Source organism: Grammomys surdaster, unplaced genomic scaffold (genome assembly GCF_004785775.1).
Source record: "Grammomys surdaster isolate TR1022 unplaced genomic scaffold, NIH_TR_1.0 165, whole genome shotgun sequence".
Classification (NCBI taxonomy): Eukaryota; Metazoa; Chordata; class Mammalia; order Rodentia; family Muridae; genus Grammomys; species Grammomys surdaster.
The window spans coordinates 14,624,918-14,648,772 of record NW_021604613.1 but is presented as its reverse complement, the minus strand read 5'-3'; the positions used below and the strand labels follow the sequence as shown (position 1 = coordinate 14,648,772).

General features: G+C 38.9%; 1 protein-coding gene across 1 annotated transcript; it reads right to left on the bottom strand.

Annotated features, from left to right (window-relative positions):
* Window positions 1-256: 256 nt before the first annotated feature.
* Window positions 257-17,143, bottom strand: Icos (inducible T cell costimulator). Its single transcript, XM_028765688.1, has 4 exons — window positions 17,052-17,143; window positions 2,439-2,777; window positions 1,674-1,780; window positions 257-555 (listed from the first exon to the last, which is right to left on the bottom strand). The coding sequence occupies exons 1-4, from the start codon at window positions 17,107-17,109 to the stop codon at window positions 421-423; spliced, it is 639 nt and encodes a 212-aa protein (XP_028621521.1). The 5' UTR covers window positions 17,110-17,143; the 3' UTR covers window positions 257-420.
* Between the last annotated feature and the right edge of the window lie 6,712 nt (window positions 17,144-23,855).

Genomic DNA, 23,855 nt, shown 5'->3' with positions numbered 1-23,855 from the left:
TCTCTCTCTCTCTCTCTCTCTCTCTCTCTCTCTCTCTCTCATAGTCTTGAGATAGTATCTTAGTATCTTATATATCACAGACTGGCCTCTAACTCACCATGTAACTGAAAATGACTTTGCCCTTCTGATCCTCCTACCTCCAACTCTCGAGTGCTAGGATTACAGGTGTGTGACACAATGCCCATTTATGTGGTACTGAGATGGAAACCAGGGCTTCATTTATGTAACACTAGCTGAACTCCATTTTTGACCCCTGATAATTTATTATCAATAGCAATTCACAAACATTATTTTTAATATACTACAGAGTACACAAGCCCAGTTAAAGTGAAAATTCTAACTTTTACATAAAATACTAAAATTATCCTTAGGAAAAAAATTCTTCTTTAAAAAGTAGAAATAAACAAATTAATTCCAGTCTTAACATGAAGAGTGTTCTTTCCTCCCCAAAGCCCTAGGGGGTGTTGTACCTGCATGTCTAGACTTTTTGGCTGTGTTGACTGCCGCCATGAACATGTATTCACTATTAGGGTCATGCATGCTGGATCCGTACTTCTGAAAGAGATAGTTAGAAACATGGTTTGTTATCTGCTCTTTCCCATCTTCATGCTTGTTTTCCAAGTGTTTTCTGGATCTTTTTGTGGAAGCAGCATGTGAAAAAATTGCAATTGTGGACTTAAGCTCAGTAAAACAATATGCAAAAGGTTCCCAATAAAAGGTGCTTTCTGAACTGGTGAGATGACTCTGTGAGGAAAAGCACTTGCTGCCAAACCTGATGACCGAAGTGTTCAATTCCCAGCATCTGAAGTTGTACAAGGAAAGAATAGACTCATATGCTTACAGTTGTGCATGTGCACACACACATACATACACACTCACATGTGCACACATGTATACACATGTGTGCATACACAAACTCACACATACTCACATATGCACACACAGACTCACACACACATACACACTCATACATGCACACACACATGCACACACATGTGCAAACACACATGCACACAATCTGGCCAACTGATATAATATGTAGAATGGAGAAAGTTCTTTGATCAAAATACCTGCTATGTGAACAGCTAAAAAAAAAAAAAGTTCCACCACAAAAAGATATTTCGTTGTCCCTATTAATATTGTCCTGAATAGCTTTTCAGACATTTTTCTTAAAAGCAAGTTTGATGATGTAACTTATAAAAAAGCAGTTTCCTTCTAAACTACTGTTGGTACCTTGTAAGATAATCTCACTGTTTCAATGTGACAATTAAGAAAAACAACTAATTGTTTCAGCTTTGTCCTGATTCATAGGAAGCTTAGGTTCAAATCTTAACCCAACATTTGACAATTTTTTAAAAATCAACGGCATCTATTTTTTATATTTTAACCTCCTTCCTAACCTTTATCTTTGACTGGCCCCAATTTTCCATCTATTTATGAAAAACTAGTAATAATAACATATTTCTATAAGCCTCTGAATCATTTTGAGAACAAAGTAAGTTATTAACAAACAATCTCTGTTCCAAGTTATTAGTTTAATTAGGATGTATATCTTAAGGAAAAGGAAGGATCTACCTTTTGCTCAGGTTGATCTTGAGAAGCGTCCCACATTCTTTGACGAATTAAAAAACCACCCAGGGAAGACAGTATAAGGAAAAGTAAAAGTCACTTACCTTTTTTGCACACCAGATGATAAGTATGCATCCAAAAAGGAGTACCACAGCAAAAGCTGCACACCCTACAGGTAGCCAGAGCTTCAGCTGGCAGCAGAGCTGAGATTCTGGGTTGAAGAGGGGAAAAGATGTTGATGAAAGACCCAGAAAACATGTCCTCATTCAATGCTGAATAGAGAAACCTTTCATAAAATATAACGAAGGCTTTTAATCAAGGAAGGCTTTTCTCTTTCATGACAGTGAAACCTAGTAGATGACAAACAACATCACCTCTGCCTTACAGCAAGGACTCTGCAGTTCAAACTGGAAAGAGTATGCCAGTATGTTTACAAACGTTGACTAATAGGTGGTGCCTTCCCATATGCAGCTTTTACAAGACTAAGTAGGAAGATACTTGGTGTAATACTGATGTTCAATTGTCTCATCTCTTTCTCCAAGCTGCTTCCTACCTAAGACAAGTAGACACAACAGCCGCTGAGTCATGAGTGATTCTGAAAGACTGTGTTTGAAAGACTGTGCCTAAGTCTAACTCAACCGTACATGTAAATAAATCACTTATTCCAAATACACATCAGTTAATATTAACAGTGCATCATCCCTTGCATATTTCATCCAAGATGATCTGCTGTCGACTACTTCTAAAGGAATTTCAACACAACACACACGGGGGGTGGGGGGAGATTTGTTTATTTCCCTTGGTGAGAAAAGTCTTAGAGATGAGCATACACTTTTAAGGCACGATGATAAAAACAACCAATGTCTTACCATAAACACGCAAATATCCTCCACTAAGGTTCTTTTCTTGAAAAGGAGGTGGATCAAAAATTGACAGGCTGCAGAAGTAATAGCTGCCTTGGGAGCTGTCTGGGTTGTTTAGGAAAAAAGAGACACTGTTGTTGAACAGCTGATATGGACAGAACACCGGATTCTTGATTGAGACCACATTTCCGCTTCCCTTGGTCTTGGTGAGGTCACAGAGGACTTTTTTATCTTTGAACAACCGCATTTTTAACTGCTGGACAATCTCAGGGTATTCACAAGAAATCTGCACACCTCCATTTTGAAATGAAAACATCCTGTGATTGGCCAAGCCATTGATTTCTCCTGGATCAAAAAAGAGAACAAAGCAAGAGTGGTATGTTGTGAACACACTGTCATAATAATTATATATAAAGTGGAGAGTGATTTTTTTTATAAAACCACCCCTATTTATACCAAAATGAAAGATTTTATAGCCAAGCAAACAAAACCAGAACGTGACAAGACAAAACTATGCACTAGAATACACCTAACCAGAAATAGGCTTTTCATGTGAGAGACAGAATATAAAATGTTATGTATAAAATAACATGTTTAGATAGTATGACTCAGATAGTCTCCACAATTTTACAGGTTCCACACTGAGGGCCAGACAATAAACAGATAAAAGAGTGTTGATTTGCCATGATTTGTACTAGGAACAAAGTGCTCTCGGAGAGTGCAGTAGGGCTGGGTGGTGCGTTATAGTATTCACTGGGGGATCAGAAAATGCCTTCGAAGAAGTGAATTTTAACACTGAAACCAAAACATGAGTCTCTTTTAGCTAAACAAGGAGACTTGCAGGAAGATATTATGGAAAATAAAGTTTTTAAAAGTATACAAATTTACTGGAGCTAAAAATTAAATGATTAAATATAAATAGCATTACATCCTCCAACTGAAAAGGAAAGAGACAGATCAATTCTGTTCAAACAGTAGTGTGTCTCTCATGTACGCCATTCACTGAAAACCAAATTGGCCCAAGGTCAGGCCCCAGGTTTCTGCTTACTTTTCACTTTTAAGATCACTGGAACCAGACTTGGTCTTATGAGCTATATATACAGGAGGAAGACACTGAAATGACTTTAATTTGGTTGTAGATTTTGAACTACTGGCTTATAGGTTCAAACTGTTTGGTTTATTTCATTTTTTAAAATGATGTCATTTTTTTAATGAAAAATTTTACACTAAGATTGTTTTAAAAATTATCAGAATGGTAGCTTTTACTTAAAAGAGTTGCTAAATCTCTTTTTTTTTCTTAAAAATATCAAACAATACAAAATAATTTAAAGAAAAAATGGCCATCCCTAGTAAAATGGAAAATATTTTTTATTTAGACTTCTTAGTGGCATTATTTTGCATAGCAAACACAGCATTTCATTCTCTGCTCTCATCATGACCATCTTTAATGACTGTATACTGAGCCGACAGTGTGCATTTTCCATGATTTATTAAAATTAGCACTCGGGTGGTAACAGGACGATTCACAGCACTTTGCTTTTATGTAAGCACTATGGTATTTGCCCAAATGCATCTTACCATAGTACTTCCTTAAAGAAGGGTACAGCTCACGTTAAGATCAGCATCATTATGCTTGGTCCCTTAACGTCTTTTAAGCTTCATCAGAATTATCTATGAATTTATTTATCAATTTATATCTTTATTTTAGTGTCTCTAACCCTTAGTGTACTCCTCTCATATTTTTAGGAAATACTCTCAAATTAGAGGCTTGGCTATAAAAAATAAATACAAGTGTCCCAGCTTCTAATTATATCAGTCAATACACCTTATCTAACCATAAAACAACAGGAAATGGTAAGCAAAATGCCTAAAAGTAGTGTTGCAGGGACTAAATAATTGACCTAGAAAATACAGCTTAAAGTAAACAAGGCCCTGGAATCAGGGGCGGGAGCAAGACTTTAGTGGCAATTTTGCTCTGAAGACATTTCTTTCTCTTCTTCTTTTTTTTTCTGCTTTATCTCCCAGAGTCGACAAAGCAAGGAGGCTGGGGGTGGGGGGGTATTTCCTTCAGTAAGCTGTTTTCCAAAGAATGCTGAAAAGGCCCTTGGAATAAAGAGAAACCTGAGTAAACTGACGCTCATGTTGGTTGTAGTCCAGAAAAATCTCAATCAGGGGATTTTAGTCAGAGTCATCTTAGACTGCCATTACCCTAGACTTTAAAAGTAAACATGCAAGCCAGGTAGAAAAGATGTAGAGTCGACTTTACAAATAGAATTTTTAAATATCATAACAAGTACATTTAAAAACAAAAAAAAGAAAAAAGAAAAATGGAACATGGGCCAAAAGGCAGCAACAGAAATATCAGATTAGATAACCAAACACCAGCATCATGTGCCTTTGAATTATCAGATGTCCCAAAATGAAACCACTGTGCTCATTATGTTTATAGAAATTAAAGACGTACTTACAATCCTATCATCAGAGTAAAGGAAAAAATTAAGTCAACTAATAAATAGAAATAAAAACTGAAATAAAAATAGAAATAAAAAAGAAATAAAACTGGTCAAAAAGTGCACTTACTAAAACCCAGTGAGTGGGTTTAAAAAGTATATGAAGCAAGGCGAGAGAGGCAACTGATTAACTAGAAGATTTGATTAGCCAAGAGCCATGTTAAAAAAAAAAAGTATCCAGAATTCAGGCACAATGCAACGAGTCAAGAATCTCAACCAATTAAAAAATATATATATTTAAAAATATACACCATTTAGACATATAACAATCTAGAGTGTCTAAAATCAACAGCACTGGCTACCTTCCAAAGAAAGAAAGTAGTGATGTCTCTGTATCAGCTATACAGGCTATACATGAGGCAGCAGAATTAGAAATCACATGTGTCCCAAAAGAAGCCACCTGTCTGCCCAGAACACATTAGAAAGATAGTGAATGCGCACACATTGTGATTTATTGCATCACCACAGAGAGCAAAGGTGCAACAAATACCTGAATGGATGCTACAAAATCCACCCGTAATGCTCTTTCCTGAGAGGGAGAAGAGAGTTTGCATCATGAAAGAACATAGAAAGCAGAAAGATGTCTGTGTGCTAACAATGTTTTATCCTTGGCTTGCGGTAATTGTGGGGGTGAGGTAGCCCGTGTGAAGTTTATTCACTCTAAGTGTTCATTTACTATTTGTTCACGCCTCTGTATGAGTGTTTTGTCTTACAGTCTAAAAGCATGCAGAGAAAAAAATAAAGCTGCTTTCACTTCTTTTCATAAAAGGGAAGGTGCAAGTTCAAAGCAAAGGGGTGAGATCAGACCACACTCCAGGTGCAGCTGCACTGGCTTCAAGCGAGGACCCCCCTGAGGACTTTCGCCAGTGAGTGCCACATTGCACTCCTGCTATGTTGATGCCTCTGTCTCTACTATCTGCTGCAGAAGATAAGATCAGCGGACAGCTTCTCAGTTCCTTTAGCATTGTTCAGAGAAAATTTCCCAGAGACTTTAGAATGGCAGCAAGCAAACCACAAAGAGATCCTGGGTCAAAACTGGCTTTTAGCCTCTGTATACACATAAAAGTGTGTCAGCAGCTTCCGCTTCTTTGCCTGCACTATGACCCTCAAGCCAGCATAAGGTGAAAATTAGCTTTGGGACTGCTATGCAGTACTGCTCAAGGAATTGAAGAACAAATTCTGGTTCTGTCCTGTGCCTGGCATGCAGGTCTTTACCTAGAGTACCCTGTGGGCTTGTCTCTTTCCATCTGTAAAATAAGTGAAAACAGTGTCTTTAGAGAGCTCTTTCTCAGAGATGGCTCAGTGAGTAAAGTGCTCATTGCACAAGCATGAAGACTTGGGTTTGAACACCAAAAGCCTGGAATGCGGTGTGCATTGCTAACCTCGGTGCTACAGGATGGAGACAGGCAGAGCCTAGGGACTTGCTGGGCAAATACTAGGCAAAATGATGATCTTGGGTTCAGGGAGAGACCCTGTGTCAAAACCAAAGTCAAAAGTGACTAAGGAAGATGCCTGATGTTGACTTCCAGCATCCTATAGATGCATACACACATGTACATATGCACTTCTGTGCACATGCATACATACACACACAAACACACACACGGGTGTACACACACACAAACATATACAGGCACATACACACAGAGGTTCTTCTCCACACTTACTTTCTGTGGGTTGACACATTTAGAAAAAAATCAGACAATCAAGAGAGACACACGACTTCACTGTCAGGTGAGTTCCCTTCAAAGATACCATATTTTCCACAATCTTCTTTTTATAAAGAATATTCCAAGGAGTCTGGAAAATGCTAACATGAGTGAAGCTATCTTTCTTGCCTACAGAAGGACCTGGGACTGCTAGGAACGGATCAGTTTTTCTTATTTGCAGAACCAAGGGTGTTAAAATCAACTTCGGCCTCCAGAATGTCATCTATCAGGCACTCAGTGATCATTCTTAGCTTAAGCACATCCTGTCTCACCTCTCCGTCATTGAACACGGTGATGAGAAGACTGACTCATGTTCTCACATTCCCTACGTTTAAATGTTAAGCTTTCAGTCTGAAAAAGAAAAGTTTGGCAACTGTAAACCTGCAATTTGAACGTTTGCAACCACGGTAGTTAAATATTTACCTCAAAATTACTTTGTACCTATAGGACAGATGTACTAAATATCAAATTACAAATTCTTTTTAGCTGTTAGCTGAATTTGGCACATTAATACAAGAAGAGACAGCACTGCGCTATGACTGAGGAGGTGTGATGTAGGTATGAGTCCTGAGTTCAGAGCCCCAGCACCCATAAACAAAGGTGAATGTGCCAGCCTGCGTGTATAACCACACCAAGGGGGTGGGGAGAAAGTCCTGGAATTCACTGACAACCAACATAGCCAAATACAGCTAATCTAGCTAAATCAGTGAGCTTCAGAGTCAGGGAGAGATGCTGTCTCATAAAAAAGTAAAGAACAGTAGAGAAAGGTACCAGTCATTAATCTCTAGCCTCAACATGCATACATGTATGTACATACGCACAAGATTTAATACACACACAGAAAAACACACAAACACACACAAGGGGGAGACAGATAGAAAAATGAGTGAACGTGAAACTCCTTACCTGTAAATAGATACCTATCAGGTTCAAAAGGTTTACTAACCTAATTGATAGAATGTTTGTTTGTTTGTTTGTTTGGCTGGTTGGTTGGTTTTCCTATTTCATGATTACTAAGGGCCAGACAGGTTTAATTCTGATTCTTCAACTCTCTTAAAGTACATAATAGTTTAACTTGCCCAGTGTGTGAACAGGCCATGGGACCCGAGAAAAAGCATTCTGCTAATCTACCCAAATGTTTATAAACACCATATACTAGTGATTTTTAATACAAACACCAATGATACACATTTCAACACTTAAGCTAAAAGCACAAATAGTAATGTGCTCATTTATATCCTTGTGATGTCTTAAATCTGAGTATTAAGTAGAACACTTGCTTTGATAGCATTTGTACATTTGCCCTCTGTTGACACATCTAGATGATATTCACTCTAGAGAACAGGTGGTAGGTATATTTTCTGAATCACTCAAAGCACTATGTCTTCTTATAGGGTGTATTCTTCTCACCAGGCTCAAAAGTGTCACCTGCTGTTGTGATTTTTATAATGGTTTTTTAAAATATAGTACATTTTATGATATAACGCTACCAATAGACTGCTTTCAAAAGTAAAATCAGAGCTTTTGTATTATAGGAGTTTTTAGATTTTTTTTTCAAAGGTAAGAGCATTTGTGTCTCTTATTTTAGGGACTGTTAAAATCTCTGGCGCCAGTATGATGATGCATTCTATAATCCCAACACTTAGGTGGCTGAAGCAAAAGGGTTTCCATAAGATCAAGCTCCTCCTGGGCTACAGAGTGAGTTCCATCCCAGCCTTGATTACAAAGTGAGGTGATATCTTAATAAACAGAAAAAAAAGAAAAAAAAAGAAGCTGAACAGAGAAGAAGGAAGAGGAAAAGGAAAAGGAGGAAAAAGATGAAAACCTCTTAAGAAAGATCCCTCCCCAAAGAAAGAATCCATGAGAATTCAGAAGACTCTACTTGCAAATTGACTTCTTTGATATCCAAAGCATTTTATTTCTAAGTATCAGATAGATAGTCTACCTAGGACCTACCCAGCTAGGGCTCTAAAACAGTTGTATTAGCTCTGGTTGAAAAACAGCTTTAAAGAAACATGTGGAGACCTCACATCGTGCAGAGGATATAAAACAGACTAGCAATTTGATTTTATTCTTTTTAACTCAAACTTCTAACCACAAACCTCTACAAAGGCCTCAGAGTGAGAGATAAAATCTCCTGAGTTTGCAATTATTGATAGTGCTTATTAAACATATTTTCTGCAGTCAATGATAAGCCTCAGTTGGCTCAGTATAGCAAAAGAGTGTGACACGAAAGACTTCTCAGTGTTAAAATGGTTGTATGAGAGACTTGTTAAGTTTGATCTTTAACTCATGAATTTTAGCATTGTTTTTAAAATGTACTTTCTACCAATCTTTCATCTTTCATAAAAACTGTCATTTCTTATGACTCTACTAGCTAGAACCCTGGCTAGTAGACTCTTACCTGTGTATTGTGCCTACACTCACATTATAATTCAAAAGCATCCCCAAACCTAATAAGAGTGAGTGGATACCATAGTAGGACAGGAGAGCAAAATAAACCAACCCTATGCCATTTAGAGAAAGCAAACCAGAAACTTAAGGAAAAGTGGAGACAAACTCCCCAAACCAAAACATTCTCTCTCTCTCTCTCTCTCTCTCTCTCTCTCTCTCTCTCTCTCTCTCTCTCTCTCTCATGTGCTCACACACACACACACACACACACACTATGACAGCTGCCTTTATTCTCCAAGGAACTCTGAAAAGAGGAAAAATACCCTTGGTTTTCTAAGCATGTATAATAAGAAAAATGAAAGTTCCATTTTCTTCTAGTTAAAAGTTATTTTCTTTGTGAAAATGGAAAAACCCCAAAGGTGCTATAAAACTTTGAATCAATATTCACAGCATAATTAATTTGCAAATAAACTACTCTGTTAGTGATCTCACTGCCACTGGTTTGAAATTATCATAGGAAGGAAATCACATGAGATTAAGTGAAATCAGCTCTATTCCACAGAGGGGGAGGGGAGATTGGTGTTGAGATTCATGAATATAAATATTGCTTTCCACTTCCCAGTTGCCATGCACAGTGCTTTAGGCTCACACACACGGACATTTGTGTGTGAACTCATTTACATTGATGCTTATCTCCAGCTCAGCCCTCCAGGCCAGTTTTCCATCCCTTTTAGCATCTCTCTCTCTCTCTGGATACAGTCAACCCATCAAGTATAACATGCCCAAGCTGAACCTATTCTCTCACCAAAGCCTACACTGTGTCTTTAGAGACCCACTAGCCAGGCCCAGGACTCAAAGAGTCCTCGTTGCCTCTTCTCTTCTCTGCCTCTCCTCATCCAATCAGTCACTAAGTTCTGTTGACTCTAGCTCATAGAAACCTCTTGAACTTAGTCTTTCTTCTCTGTTCCCATTGCCAATCTAGATCTTAGTGTCTTCTTCCATCTGTAGAAGCATCTTCTTAGCCTATCCCCACTTCAACACACACACACACAGAGAGAGAGAGAGAGAGAGAGAGAGAGAGAGAGAGAGAGAGAGAGAGAGAGAAAGAGAGAGAGAGAGACTGTCTCATCCCTCCATCTGCCTCTAAAATTGGTTTTCTAAAGAACATTTTATTCCCCAGCTTGAAAGTCTTCATTAGTTTCCTGTTGCTTATAAGGTAAAAAGCCAGTCTCCCTGGCATGACACCAAAGCCTCCATGATCCCGCAGACCATCTGCTCTAACCACACTGAAGTTCTGGGCTATTCCTTTCACAGTACTTCTGTTTCCACAAACTGCAAAGTTCAATCAGTCCTTTATTCCACTAGAAATACTCCATCATTCTTTAAGAACTGTTTTAAGTGACAAGTCCTCTCTTTAGGTGTTGCTGAGATGCTCAAAGACTCCAAATCTATGCTTTCAACACTTTATTCAGACAATATATTTCTAACATATATATTAAATCCTAATTATTCTTGTCTTGCTTCCTCATTTAATCATTAAGTCTACAAGGATAAGAATTGCATTGTTCCTGGGACCTGGAACACAGTAGGAACTCAAAAATATTTTTAAAATAAATGAAGATAAGATCATGAAGGTTCAACATGCCCTTAGCATGGACCAAGAAAATAAGACAAATGAAGAAAGAGGTCCTATTTGCTGGAAATTGGGGAGCACGTACAAGGCAAAGCCAGAGATTCAACCTGATTAATGCCCATCCAATGTTTTGAATCCCAGTCATTTTCAGGAGCTTCCATTGTATTAACTGTGTACAGGGTACATTGTTAAATGTATTATAAGATGTATCACTTGCTTTCCAAAGCTAGCTTCCAAGTCAGATGGTCGTTTCTTAATCCCTGTTTTACAGCAGAGAAAACTAAGGTTTGGATAGCTATATTCAATAACCTTTATCCAAGATAATAAAGTCAACAGTAAATATTAGCCATAAATCAAATCAGACAATGTGACCTCAGAGCCCACTTATTAAATGGGCCACCCAGTCTGATACCGTAGTCCAAATCCCTCACTTTACAGACACTGAAGAATAGGATCTGAAGAGATTTACTACGGGAAAAGAAATGTTAGGTTAGAACTGGACATTCCTTTTTGCATTTCTTTTTTCCTTTAAGGTGTGTGAGTACTACAGGTACTCACTGTTCACGTTGGTACCATACATGTGTTCTGTGACCGAAAGGCAATTATCCACCAAAAAACATAAGATTGTTCCTCAAATATACGATTACATGTGCTTAACATCCTTAGTTGTCTAGATATTTATTTATCAACCATTGTGTATTAAGCTGCCCTGTGTATTTAAACTTGAAAAAATAATCTAGTTTCTTGATATCAAGGTCTAAATTTCTCATGAAATTTGTCCAGTAATTTGTCTTCCTGTAAAAGTGGATATACATGCGTGTGTGCGTGTGTGTGTTTGTGTGTGTGTGTGTGTGTGTGTGTGAAGCTTTAATTCTAATTAAATAAGTGCAAACAGACATCCCTATGGTATTTTTGCTTGAATCTTAGATGGAACAAAATGATTTTGAGTGTAGTGAAGTGATTATGTTGCTTCTGTTGCATGGATGAATTCTCTAAGGACAGCATAAACATTAGCTCTTTAGTCTGATTTCTCAAATGCAAAAGCAGCCCCCTCTAAATCTTGGATTGCTTCTGGGAAGTACTTCACCTGCGACAACATGACTCAGAAAGAGTTGATTCATCAGCATCCATGGTCAAGTGCACACAAACACTTGAATCTATCGCTCTGCTTAGTCATAACCTGTCTCTTTTCCACTTTTCCTTGAGCAAAGCAGTCATAGTATCATAACACTGTGAACAGCCTCCAGAGGTTCTCAGTCCCAAGTTCCCACTCTCTATCTAAATTTGCACATCGATGTCTGTTTTAGACAACTTTACAGACCAAATCAGTGAAAACAAACCATGGCTTGACCAACAGCTTCAACTTACATTTCATGGTCTGCACATACTTATGTTCTACTTTTCCAAACATAATTTTGAATTTTTATAAAATTTCAATATCTTCTTCTTCCCAAAATGACTGAAGACTACCACTTAACAGATTTTGTTTACTAGAAGAGTAACTCATTTATTAGAAGATTAAGAAACACGGTCACCACTTATGTAGAAAATATGGGTGATTTTAAGTATTTTTTTAATTGGAAAGTCCTGTAATTCACTTTATATCTCAGAGAGAATGATCAAATGATCTGAGAGGAGAAAGGTAGCATAAGTGACAATATTCATTCAATTTATTGCACATGCTGGTGTGAACATTTTATGTCAAGTAACAAGTGCTATAGAAGGTGTCATGAACAAAGCTAAGTCAAGAGTTAGGTTTGTTTTCTTCTGTGTGCTTACAGGTTACTGGTAAAAAGTACTAGTAACTTAAAAAGCCTAATTATCTAATAGATCTGAAGAAGCTGTAGTTAATAAGCACAAGAATGAAAGGAATTTTGTTCACTCTGGTGAGAAAAGTTTCATGTGAGAGTAACAGAAAATTCTAGAAAGAGGAGGAGACAGAGAGGAAAATGTGATCAAACAAACACTAGAGGAAGAAAAACATACTAGAAATGAGGAATAAAGTTTGAGTTCACAAATTGAGCAGGAGTGTCTGGTCACAGACAAAATTCATGACGAAACATGAGAAAGAGCCACCTGAGCTGGAAATTCTTGAATTTCAATGTTAAAATGAGCGACTTCCAAGTTCACAAGTTCTACAAGTAGGGCAGTTTGTCAGCTGGTAGAGTGCTTGTCTGGCATACAGGAAGCCCTAGGTTCAGTCTCTAGCCACATAGACCAGTGGTGGCTCATATCTATAATCCCAGTACTTGGGAGGTACAGAAGGAGAATCCAAAGTTCAAAGCTAATGTAGGCTACATGAGACCTTATCTAAAAATTGTTTTTCAATAAATATTAGAAGGACTTTTCTTTTATTAAGTTACAGGAACAAGACTTAGACTAACATGAAGTGCTCCATCTGCAATCCAGAAAGCCACAGAGCATAGATGAAAATCTCCAGGAAGAGCAGACTACAGACTAGAACTCCTAGTCACAGGAAAGGTACCTGTGGTACTGGTAACTATAGGCTATAAAGGTTTTCCCCATGATGTTTAATGGGGGAAGACATAGTCCCCTGTGCTGAAATTATTGGAAGGGCTGAGCACTGATCAGAACAGAGGTCACAGGACAGGAACAGCATCCACACTGATGCTGTCTCTGAAGTCCGGTTCTGTGATAGAAGGACAAAGAAATGATTAGAGGGGCAGGAAAGGAATGTGCTCAGGAGGGAACACAGCAATGATCTTACTTGACACTATTTCAACTAAACCTATGGATGGACAAATGATGGGACCAGTGAAAGAGTGAGGGAGAGAGGTCACTTCAAGGTTCGTATGCCAGTGTGACAAGTAGGGTTTAAGCGTTAGAGACAAGGGCACAACAATGCTTATTTATATAAAAAATGAGTAAACAGAAGTAGAGGTGCAGCTCAGTTGGAGAACACTTGCTTAGCAGGCATCAGATCCTAGGATCAATTCCCAGTGGTGGATATATTGAACTAATTAGTCACTTATGATCCTCTGAATATAACAACTTGACAGATTAAGAAGTTTTATCAGGGCTTGGAGAGATGACTTGGTTTCTAAGAGCACTTGTTACTCTTCTGTAGGATCTAAGTTTAAATCCCAGCACCCTTATGGTGGTTCATAGCCATCTCTAACCCCATTTTCAAGAGTCTGATACCCTCTTCTGGCCTCCATGGACACCAGGCATGAATGTGGTGCACAGACCTAAGTATAGACAAAGCATCCAATTGCATAAAATAAAAATAATCTTTTTTTAAAAAGTATCATCAACCTTTCATATTCACCAGAGACAACAAAGAATATTAAAAGGAAATGTTACTATTCCAATAAACATAGAGAAAAACAAGGAGATTAAATAACACAGAAAAATAAGAAGTAAATACATATACTCTTGGAGGCATAAAATCAAGGCTTATTATGCTGAGAATGGCTTAAATTCATCTATCCAGAGAAAGGGTTAGCAATGCAGAGTTTTACAATGCAGCTTGAATTTTAGAAACAGGTGCTCAAAGGGAGGAATCCAGAGGTCAGCTCATCTCCCCAGACCTCTCTGAGTTCCGTGGGCAAGATCTGGTGTTAAGAACACCAAAGGGCTATTTCTCCAGAGATGGTAGGGTTCTAGAATGACTGTTCAGCCACTGTCAGAGACAGAGTAGGTCTAAGGTTTACCCTCCTGGCTTCCTAAGAGAATACCTCCTGAGGCACACATTTACTAGATATCACCAGCTGTCAATCATTGCCACTGGTTGCATTCTCTACATTGCTTTTAAAGTAGTCTTCCTAAAGCCAGAATTCAGGTCACCCACATCACCCCACACTGCTCAGGAAGAGGCTCTTCTCTTATAGCTTCTTTCCGCAGATTCTTCTGTAAGAAAGGGCCATCTGCCATTCCAGAATCATTAAAACAATAAGATTTTGTAAAATTTTACATTGAGATCCATTGAAGACTGGGATGTTCAAGACTCTCAACTTCCTTAATTCAGCAACTAAATAACAACATTGGTCAGAATCTTGCCCTCTTGAGATTTGTATTGTTCACATATCTTCACCGGAGCTGGGCACATTGGGCTCCTACCGATGGTTCTGCCACTAGGTATTGAGACACAGATCACTTAGCCTTTCCTGGTTTATGAGTCTTTGCCAGCACTGCCTGAGGACGAGAATCCCTGTATCATTGTGGCATGAGAAAGCCAAGAGTTGGAAGCATTAAAAGTATTACAGCCACCCATGAGTGCTTAGTTTCCTTGAGTTTGGCTCTGTGTTTATAGCTGGGGGATTAAAAGTTCCTGGGTGTATGCAACCTGGGGCTACTTTGAATATGGTGATCATCAATGTGTTTATTACCACTTTTTAGCTGCTCATGCTTCCATTTTGATACCTGTCACTGGAAAACAGCATTCTGCATAATATAATTTTTCATGTTGTAAGAATAACTAACATTGGTTTTACTCATTTAGCATCTCAGGTGACTATTCCAAAAGATTTTTATTCATCACCTTAGTTTGGCAACTTGTGACAGTCCTAAGGCTGGATCCATTCCTCTACAGAAATGGCACCACTGTTCATACAAGTCTTTTTGAGCACAGTACCATCACCATGGCAACCCAAATGGATTTGGGATACAGAAAACTTTTAAGGCATTACAAGCCAACCATGAGGTAACTTGTACAAATGTTCTTGGAAGAAAATCCAAACTCTTTAGCATGGCCCTGTGGGCTGAGAAGTCTGACCGCTGACTTCTTTCTCAGCCTCATCTGGCATCATCTCCAGTTTCCCTTCCTCCCTGTGCTCAGCCACATCAGCCCTGGTCCAGCCTTCTGATCTTCCATGACAACTACAGATCCTTTGTATTGACTTCTATAGGATTTTCTTTCTTACCTTGAGACTGCTCTTTCCATTGATTCCTGTATGTCAGTTCAATTTCAACTCCTGTCATTTCCACAGAATAGTCTGCGTGGCTCCAGCTACACACACACCCTCCCTGTCTGACCTGGATCCTTGGTATGCTCTCTTGCCATCAATTTCTAGGATTATTTGATTTATGTCTCTTTCACTAGGACTCAGCTAGCCTCAGCAGAGTGGGCTTGCCTGGTCTTGTTCACCATTGTTCATACAATAGCCACCCCAACATCTGCGTAGCAAGTGTCCAGTGATCTATGAATGACTGACAAGTGGGTGAGTAAATGAATGGATTTCTCTGCCATGGCTATTCTTGTTTCATATATGCTGCTAAGCTTTATGGAGGGGGCAGGCGGTTGTAAAACAGGCATACATAGCTGAAAACACATCTAGCCCAGAACTGTTCTTAGTATTTATTCCAGGTAAATCCAATGAGGGGTGACCCTCTTTGTTCTTTCTTCATCTTTCTTAAGGACATTTGAATATCTTTGAAACAGTACAATATCAAATGTTGAATGAATCTAATTTTAGGTTTGACTTTTTTGGATAGAAAAATAATGTCTCCTTCTCTGTACCATTGAAAAGCTGCATTTCCAGATGGGCTTATACCACTGAATGTTCTGCTTTCGCTTCTCCTATTAAAGGCATTTCCCACCACTTAATGTTTCGCTTCACTTATCCCAATTTCAAGAACAATATGTAAGTGCATATAATAAGAAGCAGCAAAAGACCATGTGTAATTACTTACACTGCACATGGCCCTCTTTAAACTGTTCATGTAGAGTTTGATAAAGGTCACCCACGAAAAAGAATCAAAGATTCCAGAATGTTTAAGTTCTAGAGAGGCTAGTGAATGCTGTCAGTCATCCACTCCTCCTTGTTAAATTTCAGGATGACATTAATATCAAGTATCTAAAACCTTATAAGATCAGCCAGGGTTGGTCTGACTCTGTCTTGAAAAACAAAACAATCAAAAAGAAAGAAAAACACACAAAACAACACCACTATGGCAGACTGTACATTTAAGACATAGGACCATCCAGGTAAGATTAAAATCAAAATTTCCCTTTTGAAAGTCCATCCACTTTATTCTCTACTGTAGGATTTCCAGGGCTATTCAATTTCTATTCTGTTGACACAAATTATCTTGCCTTTCATTGTTCTCTAAAAACAGTGAGCTGCTGTCCTACTTTATACACTGGCAGGTAACTTGGAGCAAGTAATTTAAAATTGCAATGGTCTGTTGAAACGTACTTTTTCACATTAAAACACGGCATCTAAAGAAGCAATACCATCCACGCTGACCGGTTGTGATACCCTGAGCCATGAGCTGTGGCGCTTCTGGAACTGCCTGAGCTTTTAAACATAAAATAAAATATTTTCCATTTGTACTTATTTTTTCTACTTTAGATTTTTCTTAATGTTCTCTTGAAGTACAACTCAGTAAGAACTACGGATAGGCCACTCACCTCTTAAAAGTCTGATTAGGAAGCAGAAGACAAAGACAAACCAGAAGTATGGCTTCATGTCTGCCGGGAGAAGCTGCAGTCTTCCCCTCCAATACACAAAAGTATCAGTGAAGTCATGTTCTCAGTTGTTTTCTGTTTTCTGGAGAGGAAGTGGGTTTGTGGAGGTTGGTGCGGTGTCACATTTACCATCATCTTCTACATGGAGAGCTAACACAGCGCCTCCTGCCTGACAAGCGCCCAGTGCTGCATGAATGGGTGGGTGCGTGAATGAATAGATGGATGGATATGTGAGTGAATGAATAGATGAATGAATGAATGAATGAATGAATGAATGAATGAATGGGTGGATGCATAAATGGATGGATGGATGGATGGATGGATGGATGGATGGATGGATGGATGGATTTTATTTTCAAAGCTATTTATGTGTCCCTTATGCTGCTGGGGACTTCATGAACCATTGATATCACTGCTGTGTGGAAAGCATTACTATTTGTAGGGTGTATGTTTAATATTTGTTGATCATGAAGACAGGAAGAAAATGTGGCCCTCATTCTGGTTAGAAATACAAAAGCCCATCATTTTCAGAAGCCATTCATTCAGAGCTCCAGATCAATAGCTACTGGGGACTGCAGATCCAACACAAATGATGAATAAGACATATTTTGGCACAGTTGTCACGGCCATTTGCTGCAGAGGTGTAAGTCCTTTGAAATAGGACAGAAAATAAATGAAGTTTTTGAAGAAATTGACATTTTAAAACATCTGAAAGAGGAACATTCTAGGAATACAAGAAATAATATTTATACGGTATTTGTTATAGATTATGATTTTGTAAATGATAGGATCAGGTTTAAACTGACTTAACCCCTGCTCTCTAAGTTACAGCCATCTGTAGAAACTCGAGAGTCTATCTGCATGTATGGATGCGTATGAAGCAAGAAAGCTAAGATGCCTGATAAAAATCTCTGTCCCTGCAAAAAGAGAAAAAAAGACAGTGGCAACAGCAATAATGCGAATAATTTATTTACAGCCACCTAAATTTTATAGTAAATATATGAAATATAAAAATATACATAAAATTTAAAGGTAAAGGGGATGGAAGATGGACCAGTGATGAAGAACACTTGCTATCCAATGTGAGGACCTGAGTTCAAATCCTTAACAACTAAGCAAAACCTGGGTGTGACTGTACACATCTGTAACTTCAGGAAGGCAGATAGGAGGATCCCTAGAGCTCACTTGCCAGCCAGCCTAGGCAAAATGGTGAGCATCAGGTTCCATGAGAGACTTTGTGTCAAGCAGAAGCAGGAATGATACAGGAAGATGCCTAGTGTCCTCTTCTGGCCTCTGAATGCCTGCTCATATACCACACACATGCTACACATGCATACTACACACCATACCCCCTACAAGCACACACACTTCAATGTAGAACAATGCATGTTTGCTATGTATAAAATATACCACACTATAGTTAAATTGTTTTACATGGACTTTTTGTGTACATATATATTCATATTATTCTATGCATGTTAAATTATATATTACTATTAATCACTTTATGTATTGGGGTCCATTTTTTTCTCATCTCATAAATAGGAGAAAATGAGGCACAGAAAAGTAAAGAGCCTGACCTAGTCCAAGCCCTAAAGTAAGTGTCTGTGCTGGCATATGAACAGTCTAGCTCCCAAGTTCAAACTCTTAACCAAGCAGAAAGAGCCATTCAAGCCAAGGCCTGTTACTAAGATGTAGCTGAGGTTTTCTGCAATTGCCTCATTTTTAGCCTGTCCTCACTGTGGCATGAGTAAGCCACTGTAGGCCCTTTCCCCTTACTATGTACAGAGAGCTAGCTCCTACATCATAAGTATGGTGCTCTTGTGAACACCAAGGTGCCCCGATTCAATAGCCCAGACACAGTTCATGAGGAAGGCTGGAGGTCAGACCCAGATGATGAGCATCTTCCAAGCACCTGAACTATTTCTAATGTATTCACTCATTCAAGTCTCCCAACTACTCTACCAAGGAGATCTCCTCATCCTTCCTGGGTATGAATGAGAAACTGAGGGTTGGAGAGGTTGGGAAATTAACCCAGGGTCACACTGGGTACAAAGACAGGTACTGGTCAAGCCCAGTACAGTGGAACTCCAGGTTCCACAGTCTACACTGTCATCAAACACACTGATGCTGGCCCCTGCTCATCTGGCCAGAAATTCCTGGTCATGTTTTTACTGAGGAAAGTCCTAAATTATCCCTGTTCTTAGTTTGTTCTTAGTTGAGCTTTTAGAAATCATTACATGTGGAAGTGACAAGGCTAGGTCACAGATTATTCACCTGCCACTAACTTTCCTAAAGATGACTTCTCTGACTGAGGCCACCCAACATAGTAAAAGCTGTTCTCTCTGTATTTATAGAGGAAAGATAACTTTTGTATTGTTAGCAGTTCACTGAAAAATCAACTATTTCTGGGAAACGGAACTAAAAGGGAGTGAGTCATGAGTCTTTCTAATCAGTAACTTCAGATTTACAGAATCCAGAATTTCCAGTGACTACAGGTAACAGCAACCCACGCATTGCAGAAGTGTGGCATCCAAAGTTTACAACTAGCCTGGTGCCTCCCCAGAAATCACTTACATGCCATCTTGTCCTTGTTGCCTTGTTGACAACAGCCTCCACCTCTGTCTTATTTGGTTTGATAACTTTCCAAGTAAATCTCTCTTCTTATCCTGATAACTTATCCTTGAGTCACTGGCTTTTTCCATACACAAGCAATGAACTTGGGTTCACGGTTACCTCACACATCAGCCTTCTGTGTTCCTGGAGGAAGAGTATACTTAGCCCCAAGAGGAAGTTTCAAACTCCTGTAATGCAAAAATGACTTTTCTAATGAAATTTAAGTGTAGTGTTTCTACCTCAAGGGGAGAAAGATTGGACCGGTTATGGTTGAATTCCACTTTAGTTCAGGTGAATATGTATGTTTTTATTTACTGTGAATCTGATTGCTTCTAAACTACCATGGTCCTCGATATGTAGGACATTTGGTACCAAGTGGGGTAGCAAAGCTAGCGTCTATGTAAATGATGTTATGGACAACATCTCTGATTCCCAAAATCTGTGTAAAGAATACAAGTGTTTGTGGTTTTAACTATTCAGAATCACTTTTCTTGTGCCTGAAAAACAAGTTGAGCAAAAAAAGAAAAAAAAAATTCCATTTACCCTCTGCCTCCAGGAAGTACTTTTTATTTGCTTGGTTTTTTTTTTCATTTTTTTAAAAATTCCATGACTTAAGAGGGTTTTGATTTGTGTGTGCAGATAGCGAAGCTGAGGGTGGGGAACGGAAAGTTTGTTACATTTAAAGTAACGTTTACAGCTCCTGCCCTCTGAGCTGCTGAGTGCCAAGCCTGCTGGCTTTTCTCAAGCACTGCAGATACCATCATTTTGCTGTGCTTAAAGCTGTCATAAAGTAACACTTGGGTGAGCAGAGGACCTCACACACTAGGGCCCTGAGAACAAAAACTAGGAGTTAAAATAACCATCCCCAAAGCACCCTTAAGCTGCATTTGCATTTTGAAGTGGGCAGACATGGAAAGAGCTCTGTCCTTACTAATCAAAATGGTGTCTCCCCCCACATGTTCTCTGTGGAAGTAGCACGGCCTGCCAACCAGCCACTCAACCAGCCCTCTCCTTTCTTCCGTTGACTCAAAGTGAGCTTCAACCACTGTCCTTCCCAGCTATGTTCCACGCATTTTTCTTCCTCTCTTATCAGGTCACTGCAGCATGGACATCCAGCCTCTCTCTCTTCACCTTCTAGATGCTCCTCTTCCCGTGTCAAAGTCTTCAACTGACATTGTAAAGGTATGCAGAGTTCACGTAGACTTCCTCTGCCACACACCCATGACCCTGGACAAAGGCAACTCCCGCTGTTGTTCTTCATCTCTCTCTCGACGCAATTGCTCTTTCCTCTTCCTGTACCAAACGTTTATGCCACACCGAAGGATGGGGGCTTCTCTACATCCCCCAGAAGGCACTTCATTCCAGGAGCCCTTTTCTTGTCCCTATCCTCCCCATCCTCCCTCTTGGTGTTCTTTCTTCCACAGAAATCCTGCTTTTCTTCCACCCTTGGTTTTCACACTCATTAGTTAAGGGAGGAAGACTTTCCCGGGTGATTTCACTCACTAGCTACTTAATTTTTTTAATTCTATCTTATTTTATTTTATTGGGGAGGAAGGTTGCAAGGGAAGAAGACAGATACAAACGTAACAGGTTTTCTGGATCTATTTGATCTCATACCCAGCCCCATCTGAAGACTCACCATATAATTGTGACGGCCTGTTTGATTTTGTCAACCTAAAACCAACCAAACAAACATCCAGAGAGAAAGTTTCATAGAATAATGGCATTTTTATGGGAATAGTAGAACATTGCAATGGGCACACATACGCCATAGTAAACTAAGGGCATAGTCCAAGATAGTGAGGCAGTGGGAAGTTTTTAAAAAGCAAATGGAGGATTACATCAGATACTGACCAAGAGTAATCCTGGCCCTGAAGATTCATAGTGAAAGTGCCGTCAGTCTGAGGTTCAAACAGACAGTTGCTGGGCAGACGCTTGCTTGTAGAAGTACTTTTGTGCACGGCTGTGGTACTCTGTACAACTTTGTGGTTCTGGAAGATTCTTCTGCAATAGTTTCTATCAGCCAATCATACTTAAGAATCTTTCCTTTAGAATACACTTCCCACTTGAATTTTTTTTTAAGGGGGAGGGCCGGGTTGACACAAGTGACTCCATTTTGATTCTGACAGCTTTCACTTTTTCTTCACCTCACACTTTTTTTGTTGCTGGTCCTAGACTGTGGGCAACCTCACAACAAAGAATGCAGGTGCTTTTTCCATAACTATATCTGCAATGCCTGACACAGTGCCTGGGACATGGGAGCTCCACAACTTTACTGAATGATGTATGGTAAAAAAAAAAAAAAAAAAACCCTCCTGGCTTTTGAAAGAAGCATATTTCTTCAATAATACTTATCAGTCACCATTTCTATTTTTTAAAACTTTATTTTTTTTATGTGTGTGTGTGTGTGTGTGTGTGTGTGTGCATGAGTGCAGCGGTCACAGAGGCCAGAAGATGGAATTGGATCCCCTGGAGCTATCATTACAGTGGGTTGAAAGTCACCACTGCACTCATGCATACATACACACACATACACACAGTGTGAACCTATATAATGAATGGCAAATAAAATACACCTAAAGATCTGATTCATCTTGTAGAATATTTTTTTCACATGTTTCCTGGTGCTGATGGTGCTGGTGGCTTTTGTTTTAGTGGGCTGTTTGCTTTTCATAGCCCAAATTGGCCTCAAACTCTTGGACTTCCTGCTTCAGCTTTCTGACTGATGAGATTACAGGAATGCATTACCACGCCCTGCTTGGACTGTCCATTTTAAACACATGCTTTGAAGCATAACACATTTTGACATTATATACATACATATGGATTTGATTAATGTCAAGAAACTTACATTCTAGACTCAACTCCATCACTTACCAGCTCCATGATCTTGGGAAAGGAGCCTAACTTCTCTGCTCAGAAATTATTTTATCTGTGACCTCAGAGGACCCTTGTGAGGAGAAAAGGATGATACATACAAAAATCCTCAAAAATCATTAAACGATACTAGTTGTGATTATCTAAATTTTTCATTATTTTAATGATTATTTTATATTTTAAAAGAATCTTACTATGTTTCAACTTTTCACTGAGACTAGTGATCCCTTTCAGGAAATCATGACAACCTTCTTAGGGTAGCTGTTCAAAGTAAGGCTTTAATAACCTCCCTTTAGTGACTGACAAACTTCAAGAATACCAAAGTGATACCTTCAAACAGATGAGCTTCACTCAAAATAAATAAATAAATAAATAAATAAATAAATAAATAAATAAAACCATGCTCTCTATCTGGTGAGATGCAAACCTGGAAAGTGAGTTCAGATATCCAAAATCCATGTAAAGCCAGGTGTGTTTGTGCACATCTGTACTTCCAGTACTTCTACAGCAAAATAGGAGAATTTCCTGAAGCTTGTATGCCAGCTAACCTGGGTTAGACAGTAATGAACAATGAAGAGACCTTGTCTTAAACAAGGTAGAATGTGTAGACCAAAATCCAAAATCATCTTCCAACCAACATGCATACACACACACACACACACACACAGAAGGAGAATCTCTAAAATCTTCTAAAACTTAAACACCGTCCACCCAAGGCATTTGTGTAGGCTAGAATTAAACATTAGGTTGAATTGCATTCAACTTTTCAGGCTATGCTTTTTATGAATGGATGACACCTACTGGTATGAAATGAAAGTGTGCTTTCTATTTTTAAAGAAAACAAATAGCTATTCATCTTTCAAGGCCACTGAAAAGGGAAAAGAAAAATCATATCCAGTAGAATCCAATACAGAGCTTCAAGCCAAAGATTATATGGAGTGGTTAAGAAGCCTCGTAAGACACACTCAGTGGAAAAGGCAAGCGATACACATGCCATATATTTAATCTTCAAATTTAAAGATTCATATGAAATGTATAAAGTTGTAACCAGGAATATGGCTCAGTGGGTAAGTGTATTTGCTGCACAAACATGAGCTTCTGAGTTCCCAATATCCACATAGAAAAAGCTAGGCAAAGCCAGCAAGACAGCCCAGCGATAAAGTGGCTTGCTGCCAATCCTGGTGACCTGAGATTGATCCCAGGCCTCACATGGTAGGAGAGAATCTACTCCCATCAACTGTCCTATCTTACACA

What these genes read in the sequence shown, in the direction of transcription:
- Icos (XM_028765688.1), bottom strand. Translation starts at nt 17,109, where the DNA reads ATGAAGCCATACTTCTGGTTTGTCTTTGTCTTCTGCTTCCTAATCAGA. An exon ending in CCTAATCAGACTTTTAAGAG is followed by an intron (nt 2,778 to 17,051) that starts GTGAGTGGCCTA and finishes TTTTTGATCCAG; the next exon opens with GAGAAATCAATGGCTTGGCC. An exon ending in AGGATATTTGCGTGTTTATG is followed by an intron (nt 1,781 to 2,438) that starts GTAAGACATTGG and finishes TCTTCAACCCAG; the next exon opens with AATCTCAGCTCTGCTGCCAG.